The following is a 23,297-nucleotide window of genomic DNA, read 5'->3' on the forward strand; positions in this document are numbered from 1 at the left end:
ATTTATTACATTTTAAGATATTTTAATCACAAATGAAATGGCTGTATTGGCCTTTGGATGGTTAAACCAAATGACCTTTTGACACTTCAAAGTCTTTAAAATACCTTTATATGTAGCAAAATATAATTAAAACCTTTTGGATTCAAGAGGTCTAGTTGTACTACCTTACATACTTTGGATGTCATTTTTTATTATTATTAAGGCCTCTGGACAGAAAAATAACCCGTCACGTAATTGACCCATTTACAGAAGTTTTCTCAGGCAAAAACTGGATTAATTTTATCCTCTAGGATCTCTCAAACAAGTTAAATCATGAAGCAACTGAATAACAATAAACACATAATTCGTTTCTTATTTGGCAGACTCTTTTCCTAAAGGGAAGAATCATGTTGCCCAGAGCCAAATTCACATCAGTGAAATTAAATGCAAATCACAATAATCACCCGGGAACGTGTTAATCTAATCTGTTGGTTGTATCTGATTTATTCACAAAGATTCGCTTCTCTTAATTAAATAAGACATTAGACAATGAGAACGTTGTGTTTGTCTTTATTTCTGCCCTGAATTATAAGTTAACTTAATGTTGAATTAATTTGCATGGACTGGGAATGGTTTGAATTGCTAGCAAGCTAACCAGCTACAAATGTGCAGAAACCCGATCCCAGGACCCTCTGAGAACGTCATTATCTGTCTGCAGAACACCTGGAGGCGACGCGCAGTAATCACGCAGGGCGGGTAGGTTTGTCTGCACGCAACCGCAGTTAACCCTTCGTGCCCTCTGACGAACATACATCCATATTTCCTTCAAGACGTCATGCAGTCGTAAACTAAATTGTAATCATTCCAGGAACGTGTTTGCGGTGGCATTTTTTGGTTAGTTCACACCCTGAATTATGACTATATTAGCGTTGAGCCCAACGGACAATAACGTTTTGTTTATTAAAAGCGCGCGCTGCTGTTATGTAATCCGAAGATTTAAATGCTCGCGCTCATGAAGTCCGGTGGATTCTGATTGGCTGTCAATGTTTTGTTTTTTTTCACCTCAGCTGGGAAAAAAATCGTTATGAAAGTGATAGTCTACGTCTGCTTTGTGTCACCATCGTTAAAGTTCTATATTTGGCAGACGCTTTTATCCGAAGCGACTTGCATTGCAGGGAAAGCAAGAACTCATAAAATGTGTACTTTGAATGCTCGGAATAAAAGCTCTTCCAAACGCATAAATCTAAATGTGTACTGTCTCTTGTCATAAAAATAGAATGATTATTAAAATTATATATAGATTACAGTTGTCGTCCATGATGTGAACAGGCATTTATGATGTTAATTCCTGACTTTGTGTAGGGGTGAGGCAGGTGAATGGGGCCACTTTTTGTTAAAACGTGTAATTTAGATACCTAGATGTTTTTTGTTGTTGTTGTTTTTCTTTATTAGGCTACTTTTGTTAAGTTTAAAATCCAGCTATAATATTTAAATGTAAATGCAGTTGTTATAATGTGTTAATTGCAAGGTATATACCAATAAACATTTTGAGGTCATGCTATCCCGACAAATTTATTTTCAGGTAAAGTGGGCCAGCTGGTCTGGTAAAGAGGTAAAGTACACTGTGTATTACTTAAAAACACAAGATTTATTAACACATATTATAAAACAATTGACCCTTCACTGGGAGTTTGATTGACAGGCGATCTAACCAATCATAACACAGAGTCCATCCCAACATGTCCTCCAACCATAACGCCCATATATGTCGTTTGTCACTTCCCTGAAATACGACCCATAGGAGCGTTTACTAAAGTTGCACCTCTATCGACAACAGGACAATTTCATTTTAATGCATTGTACCTTTTTATGGGCGTTATATTTTGGATTTCGCGTAGCTCAATTGGTAGAGCATTGCAATATACAACAATATGCAATCATGTGATTGGGTTTGATCCCAGGGAACGCATGTGCTCATAAAGTATATATGCACTATAAATCACTAAGGGTAGGTTTAAGGTTGGGGTAGGTGTAGTTGTTAATCAAATAAAATGAGTTTTGCTAAATGGAAATAGGACAAATGGTGGGTAAGGGACTGTGTAAACGTCCACACATTGCATTTAAATGAACACGCATTTTGATTGGTAACGACGGTCATACGTCATTTCATGACGACAGACGCAACACAACACTGTCATTATTTTTACGTCAGCTAGAGGGCACGTAATAAGGGTCGTTTTTTGGAGGAGGACAGTCTCGTCCACCTTTATGTCTGACAAAGCAGTCAGGGGAGTTAGATTAACGTCGGTCGACTTGAACTTGAAAAATTGTGTGTACTGACATCTTTCCACGGTTAAAACAACATTCCTTCTGATGTTCATTCATGTTTATTTGAAATGAACTAGTAGGAAGATATGATCGGTTCATGAGCCACTTGAACGACACATTAAAGAGCCACAACGGTATTGTTTAATTTTCTTTAAAAATTACAAAATTTGAGATGTTGTTTCATATCAAAAGTAACCTGCTTTGTCTTGTCTGTCAAAGTGTTGTCCTCTTTGCTCCACGATACATTTTTTAATGTGTTAGAACATGATGTGTGGCGTGAGAGCGGCATGGCTTGTCGGACGTAGCAACAGTAACTAAAGGGGGCGGGTCTTTGCGAACGGTCAATTCAACAATATATTTACCAAACCTAAATGCATATTATAGCCTATAGGCTATGAATAAAATTTACCAGTTCATTCAATGCATGTGTAAAATTCAAAACAACTGATAGAAAATGTTCTGTTGACATTAAATTTGATGAAATCTGAATATCAGAATAAATGGATGAAAATGAACTCTAACACATTCAGCCAAAGTGGGCCAGCAATATTTAAACACAAGAAAACTAACAACATTTTAAACATTTTATTCTTTGCATTTTATTTCCTGTTAACTGTAGTAACAAACAAAACAGGAACTGTCAAAAATAATATTTGTTTGCATTTAGTGGGCAGCCTTATAAGTTAGAAAACAAAATCTTATGTCGGAGGATTTTCTATCTTTAACCATCAGGATGTCCTCCTTTGAGGTGTGGCCACACCCACCAGTTTCATATCGCATCAACCAAATCTATTTTATCATTTAAAGAAATAGTGTCTCTTTAATTAAAGACCATTGTCATGCTGTGAAAGTGTAAATCTATTTAGCACAGTACAATCAAACTTAACCGGCTCACTTTACCTGCATTCACCCTACAAGTGCACATTAGTAAACAGTTGTTTCCATCAATTCATCACAAACAGACTTCAAGTATGTGCTACTCAGGGGCATTTTGAGTCAAAATCTATTGTTTGTGTATATTTCCCTAAGTATTTAAGGAAACTACTACAGCTAATATGCTATTTGTTAACATGTAGGCTACATCTTTTAATATAATTTCTGGCCATATTAATTTCTTCCATCCACTGTGCATTCCTCCAATCGCTGTCTGGATCGTCCAGATGGTTTTAAGATGGGCTGTCATGTTATTTTTGGAGGGCTGTGGTTTCCCATGTACACTGAAGTTTTTTTTTTTTGAGATTCTTGAATGCTGGGGTGGATTTCAAAATGTGGATCTTTACATAAATCTGAATGTATCAATTCACAGTCCTGAAGTTTTGTCCTCTAAACCTTAACCCGAATCACTGAGTATCTTTTGACAAGTGAATATTATTGTGTAATATTGTATGCATTATTATTATTATTATTATTATTATTATTAACAAGTTTGAGGTGTTTGAAATGAAAATAGGCTACCTGATTCCCTTTGCAGTCTTGAAGCATGTTGCATTGAAATGTCTGTATATTGTCTCCCTCTTGTGTTCAATGAATTATATTGATTGAAAATCTTCAAGAAATCTTGCATCACAAATAGCAATCAATGCATTTTTATTTCCTTAACACAATTTTGACAGTGCATACATTTAAAATATTGCCCTGAAAACTTTAAAACAGTTTTACATGTGCTTGTACAAAATATATGTGCAATATGAAAATATACTTTTTATATATTTAAATTATAATATTTATATTACTTTTACATTCTTGTAGAAAACAACAATAAAAAGGCAGTTTGTATTTGAGAATTTTACAGCTCTGATTGCATTGCTTTGCATTCAGCTCAAATGTACAGAAATGCATTTCTCAAGTTGCATGATTTTTTTATTTGTTTTTTAATGTTTTTGTTGCATATCTGCTCACATTTAAAGTCCCTTCTGCATAATTTGACCATCAGCACGGAAACTCACACCAGCTGACGTTTAACCCACAACAACTGAACCAGCCCTGAAGCCACAATGATGGAGAGTTTGAGGAGGTGCAGTTCCTGTGGCGAAGGTGAAACACACCTGCCTAACCGCTTGATGCAGATAAACAAGAAGTGGTGGAGCTGAGGCGTGTTTTCTTGCCGTTCCTCAGTTCGGGCGGAGGGCTGGTGCTCAGGTTTCGCACCTTGCTGAAGCTGTTGCGCAAGCTGCTGTGTCGACTCCCCGAGGTGCTGGAGGTCTCCTTGGACATGAAGGTCTTGGGGTCGCACAGTCCCGCCTTCAGACAGCAGCAGCACAGGAGCGACGCGATGGCTTTGCGCAGCTCCAGGCTGCCGAACGAGTAAATGAGTGGGTTCATGGCGGAGTTGAGCACGGCCAGGGCGATGACCCATTCAGGATTGAAGAGCGTACTGCAATTGCGAGAGTAGCAGAAGAAGTCCACCAACAGGAGGATGAACAATGGTCCCCAACACACCATGAAGACTCCCACGATGGAGATGACAGCCTTCAGAAGGCGCAGCGAACGCTTGCATTTGCGTACCGATGTCGCCTCTGTGCTACTGCGGACGTGGCAGTAGATTGCAAAATAAAGTGCACCAATTGTGAGCAGGATTATGAAGAAGATGACCAGGGCGAACAAGATGTAGCTCTTGGAGTAGAGCGGTAGAAGTGTAGAGCAACTTCTTAGGTCACAAACGCAGTTCCAGCCCATCAGCGGAAGGAAGCCAATTATTAAGGCTGTTATCCAGCACAGCCCCACCATTATGTAGATTCGGTAAGTCTTTGTGGCGGTTTTCTGGTGGACGGGCTTCATCATAGTGGCGTAGCGCTCGACGGCAATCAAGAGCAGGCTGAATATGGACGCTGCCAAGGCTACAAACAAAAGTCCTTCACGGAACAACCACAGAACTGGGCTTAACTTGAAGGTGCGTTCACCGGACATGTAGATGTTGACCACGTAGGCGGATCCTGTCAATAGGTCGCTCAGGGCGATGTTGGCAATGCAGATGAATATCCAGCGATGACGCATGCGTACACGGAAGAGTACCGCCAACAGCACCATGAGGTTCTCCAGGATGATGAAGACGCTGAAGCACAGGAACAGGATGGTGACGGCGCTGATGCCGCTCTTTGAGGGCTTGCGGTGTTGGAGGCGCCCGGTGAAGTTGTAATGCCCCAGGATGAGACTGTTGCTAGTCCAGTTGTACATGTCTGGGCAGGAAGAGGCGGAGCTGAAAGAACGTAGGACCTCCATGGTGTGAACGACAGGAGCGTGGAGTTGAATCTCACTGGGGTCGATTCAGACGTTGATGCAATCGCACTCCAGGCAATCAGACTCCGGCTCCTTTGGAATAAGTCCTGAATATCCTTTCCCTCTCTGAATAACCTGGTGGAAAATGGTTTGAACACAGTTCATTTTTATTGGGTTTGTGAATTGAATAAAATCAAAAGTTTAAAATTTTGGCATACACTATTGAAAAAAAAAGATTCCAAAATGGTGTTTCTGCAGCGATGCCATAGAACAACCAAGATCCTTTCAGTGAAAGTTCTTAAAATAACCCCTTTTCTTCTTTCTGTGAAGAACTTTAATAATCTAAAGAACCTTTTGTGGAATGGAAAGTTTCCATGGGTGTTAATGGTTCCTTCATGGAACCACAAATGGCAAAAAAAAAGAATCTTTATTTTTAAGAGTGTATGCTATGATTTTGTAAATCCAGGAACACATCCTACTTGGTAAAACCTTGCTAACATGCGATTATAAAAGTCCATCTGGCTTTCGAAGTGGCTTCACACTACAGGGACAGTCCCGCTGCAAGCATCTTGCTCAAGTGCACAATGGTGTCACCTCAGAAACTGCTATTTGCGGTGCCTGTTTCGGTTACCAGATTTTTAACCGCCAGTTTACACCACCGCCCACAAAATATAGAATAATGTTGAGAATAGTAAAGAATAATTGGTAACACTTTACAATAAGGTTCATTATTTAGCATTCGTTAATTACGTTAGTTAACATGAACTAATAATGAACTGCACTTATACGGCATTTATAAATTTTTGTTAATGTTAATTTCAACATTTACTAATACATTATTATATATTATTCTTGTTAACATTAGTTAATGCACTGTGAACTAACATGAACAAACAATGAACAACTATTTTCATTAACGAAGATTAGTTAACGAAGATTAGTAAATACAGTAACAAATAATTTACAAAAGACTTTTAACAAATGTATTGTTCATGGTTAGTTCACGTTAGTTAATACATTAACTAAGTTTAACTAATGAACCTTATTGTAAAGTGTTATTGAATAATTAAAATCTTTTCTTTTTTTTTTTATGTAGTTCTAAAAATGTTATTTTAGAAGTAAAGCTTGAGCTTGACCTAATTTCATCTCCGCACGTGTACTGTACATTTAAATATCTAGTTTCAGTACTGCTCTTGTGGTTAAGAGGGTAGTTCGGCGTGGAATGTTTAAAGAGCCAACGCGTGCAATAAATCAATCAATCAATAAACAAATAAATATTTTTAATGTTTATTTTAAAAGCACTAATTGTATGGTTCATGTTAAGCCAATACAATGACAAAAGTTTTAATCTCAATATAAATGCAAAAAAATTCTGTTCAAATTACTACTAAATAATTTACAAAAGACTTTTAATAAATTAATATATATATATATATATATATATATGTGTATATATGTTATTTAAAAAGAAAAAAAGTCAAACAATTTTTCTTAAATTAAAACAAAGGACATATTTTGCTATCTTAACTCACCTCTTATTAGTGATGCTGGTGTAACTGGTATTGAGCCATGCTCTGATGCTGAAAGCTCGAGCACTGGGTCTCTGAACTATTATATACCCTGCAGTAACAAGGAAGGAAGCATTCTTGCAGATATTTGACACACCCAATGGAGAAAGCAGAAAAATTCTAAGTTTCTACAATGTTTCTAAAAATGCATAATTGTGACATCTTCCCAGAAAGTGGGAAAGTGGCCATGAGAAAAATAATTTTGCACTGCATGCAATACGATTTGGTAATGAATATTGTACATATTGGGAAAGATTTGTCATCTATGTGAATTTTATCTGCACAGCCTGCAAAAACACATAGTGAAATATAATAAAGAAATAAATCATTAAAAATAAAAATGCATACTTGAAAAATAATTATAAATATACAAGCAATATTAAATGCATATAAAAATGTCATATAAATATATAAACATAATGGCTTCAATTTATTAAACAATTTACAATATTATATCTGCAATATTTTAACTGCAACAAATGAACAATGATATAGTACTACTACAGGAAGCCATTGTGCCAGTTTCTACTCCGCACGTGTTGCAGTAATGAAAACATTTTGCAAGACCATTTAAATACACTGATGCTATACAAATTTTCTTACAACAGCTTGCTGCTTGTTGCTTTAACTGATATTTCTCAGAAGCCAGTCAGCAAACAGGAAGATGACCTAGTAAAAGTGGCCTCCTCCCTTGCTGTTTTCAGTTCACCTCATCCAGCTGGGTGGAAACACAGACACACACACACACACACACAGACACACACGCACAGACACGCACAGACACACACACATACACTCAGACACACACAGACACTCAGACACACATGCACAGACACACACAGACACTCAGACACACACAGACACTCAGACACACATGCACAGACACACACACACACACAGACACACACACACACATACACACTCAGACACACACAGACACTCAGACACACACACAGACACACACGCACAGACACACACACATACACTCAGACACACAGACACACACACAGACACTCAGACACACATGCACAGACACACACACACACATACACACTCAGACACACACAGACACACACGCACAGACACACACACATACACTCAGACACACAGACACACACACAGACACTCAGACACACATGCACAGACACACACACACAGACATTCAGACACACATGCACAGACACACACACATACACACACACTTTACAAACCTTAATCAGCTACATGTCTGTTTAATATGCATTACATTTTCAATTAACAAATTTAGCTGATTTATCCTAAATTTTCAAATACTGAATAGGGAATGCTTGCCGATCATAAATATTTTGGATGTGCAATGATCCATTGCATTTTTCATAATGTTCTATATATAAATATATATATATATATATATATATATATATATATATATCTCTCACCTGTTATAAAGTAGAAACTTCAGTGTTCTTTTTATTTACTTATGGTCCCCTGATTTGGTCCCCTTTTGTCTATGCATCATTTCTTCGCTGTCTCCTGAAACAATTTTAAATCATCTGAGTAAAATCACGCAGTTTCTTTTCTTCATTTCTGTTTTGTATTACCATCCAGTAAATGTTGGGGTTAGATAAAGGAGGGGGGACTTCTGAAACTACCACATCCTGAGGTAAGAAGCAACACCCTTCACAGTTGCCAACGCCCTGAAGACACTAACACACTGAAAATAAAAAAGTGTTATCAGAGAAAGCCACAAAAAAGCAAAAGTGTGTCACTATTAAACATGATCACGTAAGCAGAAAGAGAACCTGCGTGATAAACAAGTTGTTTACAGCTTCAGGAGATATTCAAGCTGCACGCCAAGCAAAAATGCTTTAAAACCTGTTCACACCAGGGATGATAACTATAATGATAATGATGAAGATAAAGTTCTAAAAATCACCCTAACTATAAAAGAATAGCAGCGTCGACACCAAACTCTCTGAAATACACCAATCTTTGGATGCACTTGACTGAATTTATGTTTCTTGTGATCTTTTGAACGTAGGAATTTCATAACAAAATGTTTTAAATGCATACGTTGCAGTGGATAGTGAAGCAGAAGCATCATGAAGTGCTGCAGCACACATGTTCCTCCTTTCATAATGTTTAAAAGCATCCCAGGATGCACCTCATGAAATTGGTTGATGAATGTCTAAAGTGAGCACAGCTGGAATCTGGACAAAGAAAAAAAAATCTAATGTTTTTAATCAAATGCTTTTAAATGAAAATGAAAAATACAACAAAGAGTGAATTATGTGTAGAAAGCTTTTGAAAAGTAGGCCGTTCTTCTTCAGACACCTTCATTTAGTTAATTAAAGGCACAATATGTAAAGTTTCGCCTCTAGAGGTCACCGATTCAAAACAAGTGTAGCTTGATGATGCCTAGATTTTGCGCAGAATTATGGGAGATGTCGTCTTCACCTCACAAATTGGACGTATAACAGAGTATTTCTGTGCCAAATACACTACTTCAGATTTCCTACATGTTTTAGAGTTTTTTCCGAGCATGGCCCTGTATTACATAATAAAGGGTGGGATTCCTTGCACGGGCACTTCTCCCGGAAAAGCGTGCACGCACATTAACCAGAGCGAGAGAGCAAGAGCACGCCCATAAACACACTTCGTTTGGGTTACAGAAGTCGTCAGCAGCCCTGCACAGGGCTTGCTCAAGAAAGATTTGTCACTTTGTTTTTAGATCACGAAATCAACAATGTCACCAAAGAAGTGTGTTTTTGGTTGTGAGGGAAAGAAGAACCCAGTGTTAAGTGGAGCTGAGAGATTTGTGCTCACGCATTACATTGATGCGCTCTCGACATTTGTCATTAAAATAACCATAGAAATCACCTTAAATTAACTATCAAAATAAGGATAAAGTCGTGTCAATCACTTTTTTATTAGTTAAAATGAATGGAGAATATCTCGTGTTTTCTGAAAGATGGAGCGGTCACAGCGATAATGATCCCGGTCATGAGTCGAAACCGCAGGTGGTATGTAAAACTGCATCAAATGTCTGTTTTGTTGGCAGTCGGCACGTAAGTGCATATAATGTAAACAACACGAACGTATAATGAATCAAAAGTTATCATGGATAATGCGATGGTGTATTGTGTGTGTTTAAATACATTTGTTTAGCTGACCATTGATACACTATATCGCCAAAAGTATTGGGACACCCCTCCAAATCATTGAATTCAGGTTTTTCAATCACTTCCATATACTGTTAAACCTTGCTGTAGAAAAACGGCCAACTTCTGACAGTAACAAACTATTTTCCATTAAAACAGTAATATACTGTAGAAAACAATGCATTCTGGGTAATATTTGTCATTTTCGAGAAAGTAGCCTACAGGAATGTACTGTGAGTTAACGGCGCTCAAAGTCGACGCTGTTCCAAATCACACCCTATACCCTCATTCGCTATTCCCTACATTAGTTCACTAATATAGTACACTTGACAGAGTTAATGAAAAGAAGTGGGTAAATTCAGACACTGATGAACACCTGATAAGCAGAATCATTGAAGGACAGAGAAACAAGACCAGAAAAAGAGAAGAGACGAGCAGAAACACAAGAACTACAACTGACTTCAGCCACACATTAGCTTTCTCTGGCTGCTGTAACTGAGTGTTTATAAAACACATTTGTTATGGCAGGAAAAAGCCAACGTGAAGTTGATCAGGTGTTTTGGCTGTTGTGATGATGCTGTAATCATCTTGGACTTGTTTAATTCACTGATCTCTTTCTGTGTCTAGTCTTTGATTTAATGGGTATTTTATGTTCATTGATTATACTAGGTCTGCGATTCAACAGTGTAAGAACCAGCAACATTTCAGTAATCAGTTATTTAGGAGAATATATAAGTCTTATAATGCATAAATATTTTGAGCTCCTGCATAACTTGGACAGCAGAGACATCAACAATCAGAATATGCATCTCAACTATGGTGACATCCAAAAGTTTAATGTTGCAATGCAGGCTGGATGCCAGCATAGTACAAAACTCCCAGCATGCACTGCAGCATGAATAAATTATGCAGCTGAATGGTCCTTTTTTATTGCCACCATTGTTGAGACTGATGTGCTGATTTTTGATATCTGTGTGTATCTAAATAATGCTGCAGCTGTTTTTTTTGTTTTTTTTTTGTGCATGGTGTTTAAAATTAAACTCTTTTTAGCTGATTGTTGTTGGAACTCTTGCTGTAGTTTTGCAGTGGTAATAATGTAAAATATTAGTCTGTTAATGATGTAACAATGGATAAAACACAGTATGAATTCAGTGAATCAAAAGACTATGTGACGGTTATGTCTTTGCCAATACATTACTATCAGCACTCAACGATTTTTTTCTCCACATTTGTTTCTGTCATAACAAAGGTGACTTGCAAAAATAGTTTAGGCAGCCAGAGAAAAAACAAAAACTGATGTATAACAAGTCATGAGTCAAGAGCTCAACTAAAGCAAATACTGTTCTCCTCCATGGTGACATCAAACCAAACATTTTCAATAAAACATTAACATCTAAACTTCTGTTAATTCTCAATAAGATCTTCTGTAGAAATAAAAGTCAAACTGGTCAGTAATAAGTGTAATAATGTGTAATGGCTGGAAGACAGTTGTAGTTTCTGCTCGTATTTTTTTCTGTTCTTGTTCCTCTTTTCAGTGGTTCTGCTTGTTAACAGCAGGTGTTCATCATTAGTGCTCAATCATCACTTAAACATTAACTTAATTATCTCACTGCAACACAGTGTCAATGTTACTTTTACTCTGTAGTGTGGACTCTAGAGGATGTTCCTGTGGGGTTGAAAGGGTTAAAGGTGTGAGATAAAAAGACACACCCACAAAATGTATTTTAACAGTAACAAACTGTAAGTTTAAAAAAAAAACAGTTATATACTGGCAACACTGTTGCCAGTAGTTTACTGTAAAATTGAGTTTTGTGGGTCACCATTGTGCTGAAGAGTAGAGCCTGTGCTTAGGGTCAGGAGAAGATCAAGAGACATTGGTGATGTGCTGCATGTTGTTTTATTTAACAGATGGTGACTGTGTAGTTGCTGATGCAGTGAAACTCTATTTATTTAAAATGTTTTTAGTGAACTCTATGCTTATGTTATTAGCATATAATAAATATTAGTTTGTAAATTTAAATGGTAGTTGGACAATTTGAGGCAGTTGGTTTCTGCAAATGAAATGAGATAACACGAGTTTTAATTAGTGCATGGTATCTTTACAGTAATATACTGTAGATTACAGTAAATAACTGTACAATCAACAGTAAATTACTGGCAACAGTGTTGCAAGTAATACTGTAAAAAGTGTACTGTAAAAAAGCCTGGCAAGGTCTAACAGTGTGGCCACAGGTGTACAGACTGCTTCTACAAACATTTGTAAAAGAATGAGTTGCTCTCAGGAGCTCAGTGAATTCAATACAGAAAAATTAGTTGTGTCCACGGATCTATGCGAACTGGAATAATTTTGATAACGTTTTATCCCTATACATAGGGAAAGGAAAGAGAAATGGGCCTTCGCAGGGGATAGTTTAGTTGACACTTCAGGGCTGCGTTTTCGTCGTGTCTAGATGCAGGTCCATCTCTCTGGATACGGCCTGGATCTGGCAGGCTGCGGCAAACCTCAGGATAAACAGAGAGAGACTAATATTAGCGTAGACACCATTCTTCTTATGATGTAGAGAGTACATCAGGTGTTATGGGAAGTGTTCCCGGTTCCGGCTGATCTAATCTATGCAGCCTAACAATTTACATGATTTGAATTGTAGAAGTAGATAATGGTTTATGTGCATGCAAGTTTAAACAGATGTGTTTTTAGTTTAGATTTAAACTGACAGAGTGTGTCTGCTTCCCAAACAGTGATAGGAAGACTGTTCCAAAGTTTAGGTGCTAAATAGGAAAAGGATCTACCACCTGCGGTTGATTTTGATATTCTAGGTATTATCAACTGTCCAGAATTCTGAGATCGCAATAGACGTGAAGGACTATAATGCATTAAGAGCTCGCTCAGGTACTGGGGAGCTAAACCATTTAGTGCTTTGTAGGTAAGTAGCAAGATTTTAAAATCTATACGATGTTTAATAGGGAGCCAATGCAGTGTTGACAGAAGTATGCTAATATGGTCATACTTCCTGGTTCTAGTAAGAACTCTAGCTGCTGTGTTTTGGACCAGCTGAGTGGAACAACCACCCAGTAGAGCGTTACAGTAATCTAGCCTTGAGGTCATGAACGCATGAACTAACTGTTCCGCATTTGTCATTGATCGCATATGTCGTAGTTTAGATATATTTTTAAGATGGAAGAATGCGGTTTTACAGATGCTAGAAACATGGCTTTCAAATGAAAGATTGGTATCAAAGAGCACACCCAGGTTCCTAACTGACGACGAAGACTTAGCAGAGCAGCCATCAAGTGTTAGACAGTATTCTAGGTTATTACGTGAAGAGGTTTTTGGTCCAAAAATTAGAATCTCTGTTTTTTCTGAATTTAGTAGTAGGACATTACTGGTCATCCAATTTTTTATATCAGCTATGCATTCCATTAATTTTGTAAATTGGTAAGTTTCGTCAGGGCTCGAAGAAAAATAGAGTATCATCAGCGTAACAGTGAAAACTAACGCCATGCTTCCTAATGATATCTCCCAAGGGTAGCATGGACAGAGTGAAAAGCAACGGTCCTAGTACTGAGCCTTGTGGTACTCCATATTAAACTTGTGATCGATATGACATCTCTTCGTTTACTACTACAAACTGATAACAGTCAGATAAGTATGATTTGAACCATGACAGTGCAATTCCACTAAACCTTAAAATTAAAACCTTAAAATCCTGGAATGTTTTCATCAAAAACCTTAATTTCTTTTCAACTGAAGAAAGAAAGACATGAACATCTTGGATGACATGGGAGTGAGTAAATTATCAGGAAAATTTTATATGAAAGTGAACTAATCCTTTAAGCGCAGAGGAGGAACTGAGTCTAATGTGCTGGAAAACAGAGAGTCAATAGTTTCTGTTGCAACATCAAGGTCTTCTAAGCTGTCTGGTATGCTAAGGAGATGAAACTGATCAGGAAGATTATTTATAAAGCAATCTTTAGTGGTAGAAGTGATAGTTCTACCATATTTTTGGCAGGGTGGCAGTTTTGCAGCCTTGGCTAAATGTAGTATACACAAGACTAGATAATGATCTGAGATGTCATCGCTCTGCTGCAGAATTTCAACAGCATCAATATCGATTCCATGTGACAGTATTAGATCTAAAGTATGATTACGACAATGAGTGGGTCCTGACATGTGTTGTCTAACTCCAATAGAGTTTAGAATGTCTGAATGCCAATCCCAATGCGTCTTTATCATTATCTACATGGATATTAAAATCACCAACAACAAGGACTTTATCCGCAGCTAGTACTACCTCTGATAGAAAATCAGCAAATTCTTGTAATGTAATCGTTTGGTTTTAGCCAGGTTTCTGTCAAACACAGCACATCTAGATTATTGTCTGTGATAATTTCATTTACAATGAGTGCTTTTGAAGAAAGGGATCTAATTATTTAGCAACCCAAGCTTTATCATTTGTTTATCAGTATTATCTCTGTTTTTTATTTGTTAAACATTAACTAAATTTTTACCCTTAAATGGGTTTGGAAGTTTTTTGTATTTACTAATTCGGGGTACAGACAGTCTCTATGTGATAATATCTAGGTGAAAGAGTTTCTGTGTGTTGGGATTTATCTGACTTCTGTGACGTGAGACAGCTAGCAGAAGGTCGGTTTAGCCAGTCTGTCTGCTGCTTCCTGACCTGGGCCCCAGTTTGTCATGTTTTAGCTCTAAGACTGTGTGCCATATTACTAGAGAGAAGAGCAGCACCATCCCAGGAGGGATGAATACCATCTTTTTTCAACAGGTCAGGTCTGCCCCAAAAACTTTTCCAATTGTCTATGAAACCTATATTATTCTGCAGACACCACTAAGACAGCCAGCCATTGAGTGATGATAATCTGCTAACTATCTCATCACTCCGACAAACAGGAAGGGGACCAGAGCAAATTACTGTTTCTGACATTGTACTTGCAATTTCACACACCTCTTTAATGTTAATTTTAGTGATCTCTGACTGGTGAAGTCGAACATCATTTGTGCCGATGTGAATAGCAATTGGGAACAACAGCAACTCAGCCACGAAGTGTTAGGCCACGTAAAATCACAGAGCGGGGTCAGCACATGCCGAGGCGCAGAGTGCGCAGAAGTCGCCAACTTTCTGCAGAGTCAATAGCTACAGACCTCCAAACTTCATGTGGCCTTCAGATTAGCTCAAGAACAGTGCGTAGAGAGCTTCATGGAATGGGTTTCCATGGCCAAGCAGCTGCATCCAAGCCTTACATCACCAAATGCAATGCAAAGCGTCGGATGCAGTGGTGTAAAGCACGCCACCACTGGACTCTAGAGCAGTGGAGACGTGTTCTCTGGAGTGACGAATCACGCTTCTCTGTCTGGCAATCCGATGGACGAGTCTGGGTTTGGCGGTTGCCAGGAGAACAGTACTTGCCTGACTGCATTGTGCCAAGTGTAAAGTTTGGTGGAGGGGGGATTATGGTGTGGTGTTGTTTTTCAGGGGTTGGGCTTGGCCCCTTAATTCCAGTGAAAGAAACTCTTAATGCTTCAGCATACCAAGACATTTTGGACAATTTCATGCTCCCAACTTTGTGGGAACAGTTTGGGGATGGCCCCTTCCTGTTCCAACATGACTGCGCACCAGTGCACAAAGCAAGGTCCATAAAGACATGGATGAGCAAGTTTGGTGTGGAGGAACTTGACTGGCCTGCACAGACTCCTGACCTCAACCCCATAGAACACCTTTGGGATGAATTAGAGTGGAGACTGCAAGCCATGCCTTCTCGTCCAACATCACTGCCTGACCTCACAAATGCGCTTCTAGAAGAATGGTCAAAAGTTCCCATAAACACACTCCTAAACCTTGTGGAAAGACTTCCCTGAAGAGTTCAAGCTGTTATAGCTGCAAAGGGTGGGCCAACTATATATTAAACCCTAAGGATTAAGAATGGGATGTCATTAAAATTCATGTGCCCGTAAAGGCAGACATCCCAAAACTTTTGGCAATATAGTGTATCTTCGCTACGCAAATGCTGCGCGTGCTCGTCACTCTTTAGCTTCGCCCACAGCATGCCTCCGGGAAGGTTTTCGGAAAGACTCGGTACAGTGTATCTGTCTTTTATAAATATGATAAAACTAAAGACTTTTCGGAGATATGAAGGAGGATGCTATACTACTCTATAGGTACTCAAGATTAACATGAGATTGGCCGAAACTGTGTGTGTTATGTACCCTTTAATGTTACTGTAGTATGAAGCAGAGCAGGGCCGAGTGCTGTTGGAGCTGAACAAGGCCGCTGGAGCGATTGCTAATGAGAGACGAGCGCGACACGCCTCAAAAGCAGTGGAGCTTTTAATATGCTGCAGTCGCCACTTCCACTTCTTCCAGTCAAGCGTATGTGGGGTAAAGCATACATTTGAGTGTTTTGAAAATGATGTTATAACGTTACTCTGAGTGTTCGCTTGGCGGCTGCTGTGAGACACTTGTTGCACACTGCAGTGAGCTAGATCAATATTAGAATATCATATTAAATGCTGGATGGCTTGTGTTGATAAATGGCATGCAATTAATTTTAAAACATTGTATGATGGAGAAAATGCTGTATTACTGTTACTAAAAATAAAGCTGCATCTGATTATGCTATGTAAGCCACTTGGTGAAAACATGCATCAAGAAAATAATATTCAAACAATAAGACTGAACGTGTTGAGCTATATAACAATAATTACTTTTCTGTCTATAAATGTATCCAAACAGTTGTTCCTTTGTCTAATGAAACCTGTAATATATTAAAGTGTCTTTGGTGTTTCCATGGTTTTTAATAAATAAAATCGAGGGTAACACAGGTATGACATCACTTATAGGTGACACACGGACATGGTCCATGTCCTGGTTAAAATTGCTTATTTCTCTGGATTTAAACATTCTTGGAAACATTTGGGATAATGTAAGTACACATGTCAACAAAATGTATAACACTGTTCTAGTGATTTTTGCATATTTTAATCCAACAATCTTACATATTGTGCCTTTATACAAGCAATGTCTAGACCGACAGACTTGGCATTGTTCAGTATCTAAATTTATACTGACATCTAGCTGTAGTTTAATGTAATTACTTTTGAGTTTTTCATACAGGCTGTACTACTCGCATCCAACCACAAGGCTTTGCTCTCTGCTCACCTTTACCAGACAGACAGCTCTTAGAAATCCATATACCAAACCTCGTTAACTCAGAAACGAGTATTGCAGTTTCTTTTTACTTTGATTTATCTGAATTACAAATACTGAGCTTTTTTATTGCAAAACGCCTGTAGAGTTCAGTTTAAATAATGCAAAATAAGTAAGTAAAGCAAAAAGTAACGTAACGTAAAAGTAACGGTGCATATGTAGAAATATTACTAAAGTAATTAATATTAACAACTAAAATAATAAACTAATACAATTAAGTAACAGAATGAAATAAATTAAGGAACCCTGGTGTCTGGCAGCAGTTGCTTTTCATCCGCCAGGCGTCGCTGTTCAGCATCTGTTCACACGATAAGTTTTCCTCACTGTGTCTAGATCTACAGCACAAAGCTCTCAGATCACATTCACAATGTCCGTGTGTCCTCTCCGGACTCATATCTCTGTGTTATGTTTTTAAAGAGGTCTCTGGGGTGGAAATAAACCTGTCTGGATGAGTTTGATGAAGAGGCGATCTATTGGATGAAGAGGAGGAGCCGCATACACGTATACACAAACACACGGAGACAAACGAGTAGCCACATTTATTAACTTATCAAAGATGAGAAGCTTCATTCAGCACAACATGTACACATCAAGGTAAGTTGACCGGCTGTTTTTAATGTTTCATTTATTCGAGCCGTTTTAAGCTCCGCGGCGGCGAACATAAACTTTCCGGGTGGCTGGAAGTGAAAAGGCTTTTGTTTCAAAACCCCAACCAACATTTCTGATCAAAGTAACTTTAATATTATCTCGAAAAAATAGCGGTTAAGCTAGAAAGTAACTCAAAGTCACATAAACAAAGAATAAAAGTCCGTTCGCAGCGATAAGGCTCAAAATTAAACGAACTTCCCGGATTGAGCCTTTGTTACAATGATACAGTGTAACTTTTGATCTTTGATTTCCCGCTTTGTTGTGGTGGTTAATTTATACATAAATCTGAGCTCTAGATTAATATTTCTCAATTATGTGTGATATGTTTTCAATCTGTGCTTCGTAAATGAATTCAATAGATATAAACCCTGTTGGGATCTCAGGCTGAACCTCTTACTTGTTGCATTGTGCTTCATTGTGTTTTTCATGTAACTCTGACCCACAATGGGATTTGTAGCTAATACGGTTTATGGTCACATTTAAGTTGACAATCACCTAAAGTGTTTGCATATTACCATCATAAAGTAATAATACAATGTACAGCCCGGTAGCTCATTATTGTCTTTGGAAAAACCAATGGGATTGTGGTCATCCCTGTCTGGACTTTAGGATTGGCCTTTTTTTTTCTCAACTCTGATTGACTTCTATCCTCCTATTGTCTGTGTTCATCAGCCATGGAAAAAACCCCATCATCACTAAGAACAGAAACTTGACAGGAAGCGAGAGAAATTTTTGCGTGTCATGTGTTAGCGTTGAAGGTTTTTCACGCTGTTATTTTTGCTTGCGAATGTAGCGTGAGAGCCTTGAAGCAACTGAAGATTGGTGTCTTTGAGTTGAACAACCTTTAAAGACATCATGAAATCAGAATGTACTTTTTCATTCCACGTTCCTGGTCTTATTGTGAACACACAAGTGCGTGTCACTCCAAATAGAAATATGTTTGTTTTCATATTAATCATATTGGCCAATATTTGGCCGATTAACTGAAGTGGCCTTGTGTCAATTCTACATGTGCATGTTTTTCTGTTTTAGATAATCCCGGAAATTCATTTTATTATTGGGTTTCATGTTGACTTTAATGATTTGTAACATGACAGTGAACAGCATAGAGGGGATGGGTTTATATTGAGAAATTCTTCAGTGACTAGCAGACGTGAACAGGAAGTTGATACTTGCTGATGAATGTAGACGTAGTCATAGGAAATTCAGGTTGCCAGGAGTGTTAGACGGTTGGGTGTCCCTGCCCTATTTACTCTTGCTCTCTCTTTCTTTTTTTCAGTCTCTATTTTAAAGAGTTATTGTGAAGTTGAGAGGGCGGCCCACAAAGCTTTTTTTGTTGCACCATATGTGCACTGACGTATTGAAAGGGAACCACTGAATGAGAGACCTGGAAGTAGGGCTGGGCAGTATAGCTGTACAAATATCACAATATTTTTCAGCCTTTAATATTTAAAGGGTTGAAAGGTTTCAAAAATGAAAATAATGTAATTTATTACTCATCACCCTCATGTCATTCAACACCCGCAAGGCCTTCGTTCATCTTCGGAACACAAATTAAGATATTTTTGATGAAATCCAATGGCTCAGTGAGGCCTCCATTGCCAGCAAGTTAATTTACACTTTCAGTGCCCAGAAAGGTACTAAAAACATATTTAAAACAGTTCATGTGAGTACAGTGGTTCAACCTTAATGTTATGAAGCGACGAGAATACTTTGTGCACCAAAGAAACAAAATAACGACTTTTCAGCAATATCTAGCGATGGGCAATTACAAAACACTGCTTCGAATCTTTTGTTTCGAATCAGTGGTTCGCATCACCAAAGTCACGTGATTTCAGCAGTTTGACACGTGAACCGCTGATTCAAAACAAAAGCTCAGAAGCAGTGTTTTGAAATCGGCCATCACTAGATATTGTTGAACAGTCGTTATTTTGTTTTTTTGGTGCACAAATATATAATATTAAAGTAGTACCACTGTACTTACATGAACTGTTTTAAATATGTCTTTAAAGGCTTTCTGGGCACTGAAAGTGTAAATTAACTTGCTGTCAATAGAGGCTTCACTGAGCCATCAGATTTCTTCAAAAATATCTTAATTTGTGTTCCGAAGATGAACGAAGGTCTTACGGGTGTTGAACGACATGAGGGTGAGTAATAAATGACATTATTTTCATTTTGGGGTGAACTAACCCTTTACTATATAGTTCTATTTTGCTTCAAAATGTCTTAAATATATAGGGTTTTTTTTTTTCGTCCTCAACCAAAGTAATCATTTCAAACAAATCATTGCAAAATAAATCTCAATGCACTTTATTTACTTAATACACTGAAGAATTGTTTATATATTCATTTTATTTACATGCACTAATATAACAGATGCAGTATTATTTCAACCCTATACAATGCTTGATTTTTATCTCCATTTTACCTCCTTTTCTATTTTAAATTCTGATTTACTGTAAAGCACTTTGGATTAACTACTGCACTCTGGGCAACTCAATAATGACTATCATTAGCCATTGGCTAATAAATTCTTAGATTTTACTCGTCAGTGTGTGTTAGAGGCTAAGTATAAGTTTTTAAGAATATTTTCACTCGCTGAACATTGAGCACTTGAGAGTTTTGCTCTCCGTCAAGCGATCTGTACTATTTCAGTGACGTACCGCAAACTCTAGTGTGAAGATGCACGACTCTTTACTGAGAGCGCTGTGTTTCTCACACACACACACACACACACAAAGGGATAGCTAGATAGATAGATAGATAGTGGGGTATTTGTACGTATATTTCAACTAAAACTTTTACTATGTAGCCTAAAAAAGCACATTTTCGGCCTTCAATAATTTTTGAAATATTTATAAATGTTTGTTTGTCTTCAACGAGAGCAATCATATCAAACAAAGTCTCATTTTTTTTTTTTTTTTGGAAGAATATTTAACCATTTAATTTATATGCATATAAACAAACCACAATATATTTTGTACAATACATCTATTTTTACTTAAACCTTTAAGAAAAATGCTAAGCTGAGATTTCAGTCAATTTTTGCAAAATAATCGCTGCATTACAGTTTTGAATTGATTCACTTCCGAGATTCAATTACTCACAGAAACGAATCGAACATACTAGTTTTGATACTAAAGTTTAAAGAGATGCTATTGAATACTATAGTATTTATTATAGTAAATTGTAGTATACTGTATATATTATAGTATTTACAACACTTTGTTATTGAATGCTACAGCATACTGTAGTATTAACTATAGTGCACTGATAAACTTTAATAAATACTGTAGTATACTTTAGTTTTTTACTACAGTAAACTGTAGTGTATTATAGTATACTATACCCTATAGTTGTAGAAAACTTAGTACAGTATTGGGTCATTTGTTTATATTACTTTAGTTGTTATATTACCACAGCAACTATAGAATTACCACAACAAATTGATTCGAGTACTTTACTATAGTATGGTTCAAAAACACTATAGTATTTACATAAATTACTATAGTATTTTTTTATGTTATCACTCTCTCTAGTTGTGAGAGGATTACAAAATTTTATAGCATATTTGGGAAATTAAATTATTGCAGTATTAATTATCGTTTTATATTTTTAATTGCATTCAAACTATGTAAACATTCAATTCAATATCACCTTATATTAGTTCTTTATTTTCTTCTGTAATGGATGAATATGAAGCCATTGGTGATCTAGAAACCAGTGACTTCATATCCGTCCATCATAAGAGCCCAGTAATGACTATTGACGAGCAGATGGCAAGAATTAGATCCATTTTCTCCCACTGGTTCATAAAGAAACCGCCTTCCTCTCGAAAATCTGCAAGATTTGCAGATGGCAGAGGAATGCTTCCCTAATTTAGTGAAACATCCTCCGTGGTCTGGTCACTCATATGTTTCACTGTGGTAAAGACAGGCTTTTAATCTAGTAGGTGCCCCAAAGTAGCCTGACAGCACTGCATTATGGGTGTGTCGTTTTTTTGGAGGGGGCGAGGAAAGATAAAAGCTTTCAAGCATCAAGCAAACCGACCAAACTTTGCGGTGCGCAGTCGAGATGACGCACACGTGGTAGAAGAGGACGGAAATTGTTAAAGCTAAGCTTGGACGGTCTTGCTAGTTTCCCCGCGTTCAACGCACGCAGTCGATCCAAGTTTATAAATAACCCTAATTATAGAGCACATGAAGAAATGAGTCTAGCCGACACACATTCGGTCGCTGTTTTGCATTAACCCCTTCTAAACAACGATAGCCTGACATTTTTGGCTGTTTAGGTCATCTGAATAACGGGGCGTTTATTGTCTAACCTTTAGTCAGAGAGACAATGTGCTCATACTGTCCCGGAGATGAATGGGAGTCTCCATTTGCGCTACTGTCAGCGGGTTGGTAATGGTGTGGTTTTGATGTTGGACTGCCTATTGATCTCATTCAGGAAGCGCCTGGTCTGAGAGGAAAGTGTCCGGAGCGGTTCGAGTGCCAGAGAGACTTCATTAAACGCCCCCTCAGTCCTCCGTCGCCAGTCGAGTAGAGCTCATTAACCGTGGCTGTTAGCGTCGACACAGCTGCGAGGTTTCTGTTGACTTTTGCTTGATTATCGACGCCGTTTGTTTAGTAAACGGGCAAACATTGCGCCATTCTCCTCTTCATTTGATGTAAACACGCCGCAGGAGGTTGAAGCCCGCGAAATCGGCCATCGATGAACACGATGACTGCATGTGACAAAAATATGTTGTTTTGAATACACAAATTAAGTGTAGCCTACTTTTTTTTTTTTTTGCATTGTGAAATTTTCATGTCAGTTATGCACATTTTCCCCAAATTCAAACTTTTATATAGCATATTATTATTGGTATTAGGCTATTTAGGTTTCTGAAGGATCATGTGACACTGAAGACTGGAGTAATGATGCTGAAAATTCAGCTTTGATCACAGGAATAAATTACATTTTACAACATATTCACATATAAAACAGCTATTTTACATTGTAATAATATTTTACAATATTTCTGTTTTTACAGTGTTTTTGAAATGCAGACTTGCTGAGCATAACAGACTGATTCGTAAAAGCATAAAAAAATCTTACTGACCCCAAATTTTTTACGGTAATGTATGTAAATTGTATGTTTAATCGTTTCTTGATCTTTGTGAAGCCGAGGGAAAACATCAACCCTCAACCTCA

The 23,297-nt window shown here is 37.7% G+C and overlaps 3 protein-coding genes across 18 annotated transcripts in view; 1 reads left to right on the forward strand and 2 right to left on the reverse strand.

The window, feature by feature from the left end:
• Nucleotides 1–23,297, reverse strand: part of LOC127520458 (SLAM family member 5-like) — a 162,261-nt gene that overhangs the window by 51,860 nt on the left and 87,104 nt on the right. The window lies entirely within an intron of this gene.
• s1pr4 (sphingosine-1-phosphate receptor 4) lies at nt 3,878–7,713 on the reverse strand. The gene is made up of 3 exons (XM_051908580.1): nt 7,695–7,713; nt 7,056–7,143; nt 3,878–5,658 (listed from the first exon to the last, which is right to left on the reverse strand). Exon 3 carries the CDS (start codon nt 5,524–5,526, stop codon nt 4,357–4,359), a length of 1,170 nt encoding a protein of 389 aa, XP_051764540.1. The 5' UTR covers nt 5,527–5,658; nt 7,056–7,143; nt 7,695–7,713; the 3' UTR covers nt 3,878–4,356.
• Nucleotides 17,763–23,297, forward strand: part of LOC127520452 (unconventional myosin-IXb) — a 50,362-nt gene continuing 44,827 nt past the window's right edge. For all 16 annotated transcript variants that reach the window (XR_007932117.1, XR_007932116.1, XR_007932118.1 and 13 more), the window contains exon 1: nt 17,763–18,047. The gene's annotated coding sequence lies outside the window, so the exon portion shown is untranslated. The remainder of the gene's footprint in view (nt 18,048–23,297) is intronic.

Source organism: Ctenopharyngodon idella, chromosome 10 (assembly GCF_019924925.1).
Source record: "Ctenopharyngodon idella isolate HZGC_01 chromosome 10, HZGC01, whole genome shotgun sequence".
NCBI classification, from domain to species: Eukaryota; Metazoa; Chordata; class Actinopteri; order Cypriniformes; family Xenocyprididae; genus Ctenopharyngodon; species Ctenopharyngodon idella.